Below are 6,431 nucleotides of genomic sequence, written 5' to 3'. Positions count from 1 at the left end.
TATAACTCGAAGTACACTTCATGTGAAGAGAGTAACAGAATCTCGGATGATGGTGAGAGTTGTGTGTTTAAGATGAATTGTGGTGTTGTTATTAGGATACCAATTGCAATAATTGTTATCATAATATTATTTGTATTCATTATCTTTTATCTGAAACTCAAAATACATCAAAAGCGTATTCAACACAAAGTTAATAAAAATTTGTGTACATTTAATATTAGCGTTTCAACAATTTGATGATTCCTTAGTTTGAATCTATGTGTTTCGGCAAAGTATTTATAAAAAAATTTTGAAAATGATGATTTCATTCCAGTTGACAAAGAGAATAAAGAATTAATATGTATTGGAAACATCACAGAACACAACATGAAAGTGCAGATGTGTGTAGCGAATGAGTTTGATTACTATAAAATCAGAAATGTTGCATCTCTTGTTACGCTCCATCATGGTGAGGCTTGTGAGTTTTAGATATCAATAACACAATTGTGTTTATGTTAGATCAATGATAAAATAGCAGTTATTGCGCTTGATATTGCTAATGGAAAACAAATCACAACAAGTGTTAATGTAAATGTCACCACTGAAAAATCGTCAAAATTGAATTATAAAGAATTGGAAGAAACAAGTCAAATTGGTGAAGGTTCCTTTGGTTTTGTATATAAAGGAACATTCAGAAGGAATACAGTGGCTATTAAAAATGAAAATAAGTCGTGAACAAGACGATAATTCAATGATAGAGTTTGAAAATGAAGTGCACTTGTTAGACAAATTCCAGTGTGAGTTTATCATTAATTTCTATGGCGCAGTGTTTATAAAAACCAAGTTTTGTATGGTCGCTGAATTTGCAGAATATGGATCTGCAAACAAGACTTAATTAAAAAGAGAAAGAAAACCGATACTATAGACACAAAATTGTGAGTTAAAATACTGTTAGATGCATTACGTGGTATATTGTATTTACATGAAAATGTGTTATTACACAAAGATATCAAACCAGACAAAATATTTGTAGTTTCATTGAATGTTGATGACAAAGTAATAGCAAAACTGACAGGTTTTGGAAGTGCAACAAATGTGAACATGTCAATGACTAACATGACATCCACCAAGGAAATTGGAACTCTTGTCTATATGGTGGCTGAAATACTTAAAAAGACAAATATAAGAAACCAGACATACACGAAACATCTTTTTGATTTTTATGGAAATAAGTAGAGTTTGTGATTAACAAAAAACGAGTTGAAAATATAGAAAAAACTTTGATATTATTCAAAAGTGTTGGGCACAAGATATTAGCGTAAGAATCTATGCTATAAATAATTTTATTTTTTTTATTGAGATCACATTGTAATTAACTTTTTTTACTTATGTTTTTGATACTCAATAACTTAATAATATTAAACTATTAAAATGTGTTTAAAGTAAGTCTACTAACGACATAAAAGTGGTATTGAATATTTACAACTTGATAGAAAAACGACATCTGAAATCAGATTTTTATATTTGAATTAAAAATCAACCAAATATTAATTTATAAACAAATAACATTTATCTGCCAAACCAAATAAACGGTAATAAATAACAAATAACTTATTACAACCCAATAATTATGTTCGAATACACTCGGTTATTCAAAAACGTATCTATTTGTCGTATTTTTTTATTTGTCGAAAATATTCTTCAATAAATAGAAATTCAAATACAAATAGTATTGTACATAAAAATGATTGAACAATTGTTTGACTAATATGAGAGTTTGAATTAAGATTGCATAAGTAGACATTTTTTGATTTTTATTGTTATATAATTTTAATTAAAATTGTTAAATGTAATATTATTTTTAAATTTTATTATACAAAAAAATTTAAACAATTTACATAAAATAAATATTTTAACTATAATAATATTTATCCAATCAAAAAACTTGATAAAACAATGAATAAATAAAAATGAATTATCATTTAACATTAATTCCAACTCTTTGTAAAAAAAGCTGCAAAAAGAATTTAAATAATTTTGAAATGTTGTTATATAAACTGCTTTTATTCACAATAAGTCACACTAACCATCTCAAAAACTTGCTAACACTGAATAATTATACGATTGGATAAAACAAACCCTTTTAAATAAAAAAGTTCAATTATGTGCTTACAGATGAAAAACGAGAAGTCATCACACAAACATTTAATAGTAATTCTAATAAAATTTAAACAAAATGAAATAAAAACTGTTTATAATTTAATAAATTTTCAAATCTTTTAAATTGAAAAACAATACAAAATAAAGACCAAACCACTTGAAAAACAATTTAACTTATCAATATGAATAACATTAAAAATGATTAAATAAAAAAATGTGAGATGTACCGATTGTAAACAGAGAATGCTACGAAACGTTTTTTTTAGCATTGCTCGATAAACAAAAACAATTAGAAAATTTTTTGAACGAAAAGATAACAAGTGTTGTGTTTAATAGTAACATAAATGACTTGTCACATGAAACTTTCGTGTTCAGTTTTAAAGTAATTAACAAAGGCATCTTGTGCTTTTAAATCAGAGACGCAAAAACAACAAGTCTGGTCGCGTGTTTTTTGTTTAATAGATAAAACAAAAAAAACATAATGACAAATTGTTTGTATTCATGTTAAAAATATATTAATTTATAAAATCAAACAGTCCAACTCACATTTACAAACAAAAAAATGTGACTTTTTATGTTTGTAAATGTAAAAAATCAAATTATATTATTTATTATAATTTGATTTGATTATTTATAGTAATGATGTGATGTTTTAAATAAATAAAAACGAAACTAAAATAAGTTGTTTTCCTTTATATTCATATACTAACATAATTAAACAAAAGTACCAAATATAAGAATAAACGTTATTTGTTTATTTACACTGTTAATACAATTTAATTCATTAATTTATTATTGAAACGTGATTTTTTGAAATAATGAACATAACAACATTTTTATTTTAATTAATTGTATACAAACAACTGTATATAATAATGATTACAAATTAAAAGTGTTATCAAATTTATTATTTTAAAAAATATTTTAGATGAAAATATATTTTTTGTCACAATAAAAACATAGTTTACAAATATCAAAAACTGTTATGACCCAAGTACCTAAATATGACACAAACTAAATAGATGTCATGAAGTTTTCTTTTATAAAAAGGAAAGATACAAAAATATTAAATAAATGCTTTTTTTGAATTGACAATATTTAAAATTACATTTGGAAACAGTTTAAAACATTATTATTAATTTCAATAATCATAGATAATTTAGAATTTATGTTTTTTTTGTTTTTTTACTAAATATCCAATTTTTAAAGTCAGTAATAATTATATCGAACATAATGTGTTTACTAAATTATAATGTTATTAAAAATTGGTCTTTATTATAATTATTCACCAACATTATATTTATTAATTTAAATATTATCTCTTATACCAAACTTTAATACTTTTTTATTAATACAACACAAAATTGTTTATTTTCAATAGAATAATCGTATATAATCAAAATTATTTTTATCAATTTCAATTAAATAATATTAAAAACACAGATAGCATGAATATTAATTGTCAATGTATAATAGGGTGTCTATTTATTACAAATAAAATTTAAATTGTTTGTTTTGATTGTTTATTTTTATTATTAGGATTTAGGTACTGATTGTTTTTTGAATATTAGTACAGTAGAAATTCTATCGGTGTGTGGTTTTGACCAATCAAAAGTGGCCTACACACCGATAGAATATAATGATTTCCCACACATTTGGCACCAAAACCCGCAAAAATAATGTCAATTGCAAATTTGTTTTTAATTTAAAAGAGTAAAGACTTGGTAATAAAAACTTAAAAAGAGAAAAATTATCAAACAATAATAAATTCAAAAAAGATAACAGAAGAAAAGCAGAAAATGCTTCTCAAAAAAAATTAAACTTTAAATGATAATAAAAAATGCACCGACTTCCACACCAATCACATACACGCTTGTGATTGGTGTGATGACAGAATCGATACCACAAAATTCAACAATTTCAGCAAGAACGTCACAGACATTTTCGACACATGCAGACAATAAGCCAGGCGTGCTTATTTAAGTCTGTGAGGGCGAGGCATCTATGACATCACACTGCAACCTGCTTGGAAAGTTTGGGTTGTTTGGTATCTTATTAGCACCACGTGGAGTCTCACAGTTGAAGTCACATTTGACACAAATGCAAATGGGATTCTAAATGTGTCTGCTGAAAACGAGACAACATGAAAGAAGACTCTCAAAGGAACAGGTGGACAGGATGGTTGCAGACGCAAAAGAGTTCAAGGCGGAGGACGACAAGATGATAACTATTGAGGCTAAAAATCGACACTCACCTTATGCTACCGTGTAATAACACGGTGAACAAGCAAATTTTTTCAAGGTTATCAACAGAAGACAATGCAGCAATCGAGGCTGATGTTAAAGACGTACTTGAGTTGTAAATTGACAAGAACCAATCAGCACCAAAAGTCCACGTTTTTATACAAAAACATAACGCGTTGTTCTTATTCTAATCAACTAGACAAATTAAAAAAATTCACAATATTATTTTATGTTTACACGTGTCGCGTTTTTTTCTCATAAAAAACAAAAAATATATTTTGTCATTTTTCTTGATTGTGGATAGTTTTACAAATTTCATGATTTTTTAGTTTTTTTGCCAGAAATAAAAATAGAAAAGAAAAAAAATTTACACACCTTGGGAAAACCATTTTCATGACTCCACACACCGATAGAATTTTTACTGTAATGAGTTTTAGTTGACGATATTTTTTGTAAGTGTTATAAAAACAATTATAAAATATACAAACTTTATAATAAATGTTTGAATAAAATAAAAATTTTTTATCTCGCCTTAGTGTATTCAACGACTTTTAAGATATTTTTGTTAATACCACTATTTTTATATGCTCCAAAAGGTTTGTATCCATCAAGAAATTATTGTTATTTCAACTAAAAAATATAAATCACTTTTTAATTTTCATTGTATTTGTTACAACAAACTTGCCAGAATTTTGAACGAAGTTTTTTGTGGTGTAAATACAATTTTTTGATTTATCTGAAAATCTTGTTGATTATAACTTTTAAATAAATAATTGGGTTTCTTATATTTATTAATTAATTTAAGTTGTTTTAATTATTATTAAATGTTTTAAAACAATTCGTTATTGTTTCTTGGAAGTTTCATATTTATAATGATTAGTAATATTTGATAATGTATTAAAATATATAATCATTTTTCCTTAAAATCATAATTGTTTTTTGTCTAATCTTAACAAATGATTATAAATTATTTGTTAATTTGTAATATTAAAACAATGAAAAATAAATATTATACACACTTGTTATATATTTGAAACACACCATAATGATAAAAATGTGATAAAGGTTGTAACGTAAATAAAGAATTTTAATGTTGTTTATTTTTATCATTTTATAACAAATTGTATGTTTTAATTTCAAAATAAAACATGTTTTGTTTTGAAATGATTAGAGATAAAAATTTTGAGGGATAAAATTTGAATAAAAATAATAATTTAATCCTTAAATTAATGTTATTTCCATTTAAAATATTCAAAAATGTGTTATGGAATAAATAAATATAAAAAGAATTTTAACAATTAATATTTAAATAGTATAAAAAATAAATAGAAAATAAAAATAAGGAAAAAACAAAAGATAAATTAGGTATATTTAAACTGAAAAAAATAAACAATAAATCATATTTTATGTGTTACTTTCAAGTAACAAGTTAAGTGTGAATGTGTCACTTTCATGGTAACAAGTTTAATGTGGAGGTGTTACTTTTATTACAATTTAATTCGAACTATGGTTCGATTGGAATTGTGTGGAATATGAAATATTCTTTTATATTTAAATATCATTCCAAAAACGGCAAAAAGAATTTATTCAACATCTATATAATCAAAACAAAATTTTATACCATAAAAAATGGGTATAACTGATAATATAACAACGATAGAAAAAAATATAATTAAAAATGTTTAAGAAAAAAAAATAATACTAAAAATCAAATTTAAAAATTATTAAAAATTTCAAATTATTAAAAAAAATATTTTTTAAAAAAAAAATAATAATATTTTGTAATAAAAAATATTAGAAATAAATAAAAAAATTAATTAATTTTAAAATTATAAGAATATAATAAATAATATATAAATAAAATGGACTTTTAAAATGAGAAAGTGAGTGTGTTATTGGGATGACAATTGAAGTGTGTGAGTGAGTGTGTTATTGGATGACAATTGAAGTGTGTGTGTGAGTGAGTGTGTTATTGGATGACAATTGAAGTGTGTGAGTGAGTGTGTTATTGGGATGACAATTGAAGTGTGTGTGTGAGTGTGTTATTGG

General features: G+C 24.1%; 1 protein-coding gene across 1 annotated transcript; it reads left to right on the top strand.

Annotated features, from left to right (window-relative positions):
* Nucleotides 1-366: 366 nt before the first annotated feature.
* EIN_063620 (protein serine/threonine kinase, putative) lies at nt 367-874 on the top strand (the record flags this gene model as incomplete). Its single annotated transcript, XM_004260330.1, has 3 exons — nt 367-457; nt 518-649; nt 678-874. The coding sequence occupies 3 exons, from the start codon at nt 367-369 to the stop codon at nt 872-874; spliced, it is 420 nt and encodes a 139-aa protein (XP_004260378.1).
* Nucleotides 875-6,431: the final 5,557 nt, after the last annotated feature.

Source organism: Entamoeba invadens (assembly GCF_000330505.1).
Source record: "Entamoeba invadens IP1 unplaced genomic scaffold scaff_1105074726711, whole genome shotgun sequence".
NCBI classification, from domain to species: Eukaryota; Evosea; order Mastigamoebida; family Endamoebidae; genus Entamoeba; species Entamoeba invadens.
Note: the sequence above shows the minus strand (reverse complement) of the source record. Positions and strands in the feature narration are given on the sequence as shown.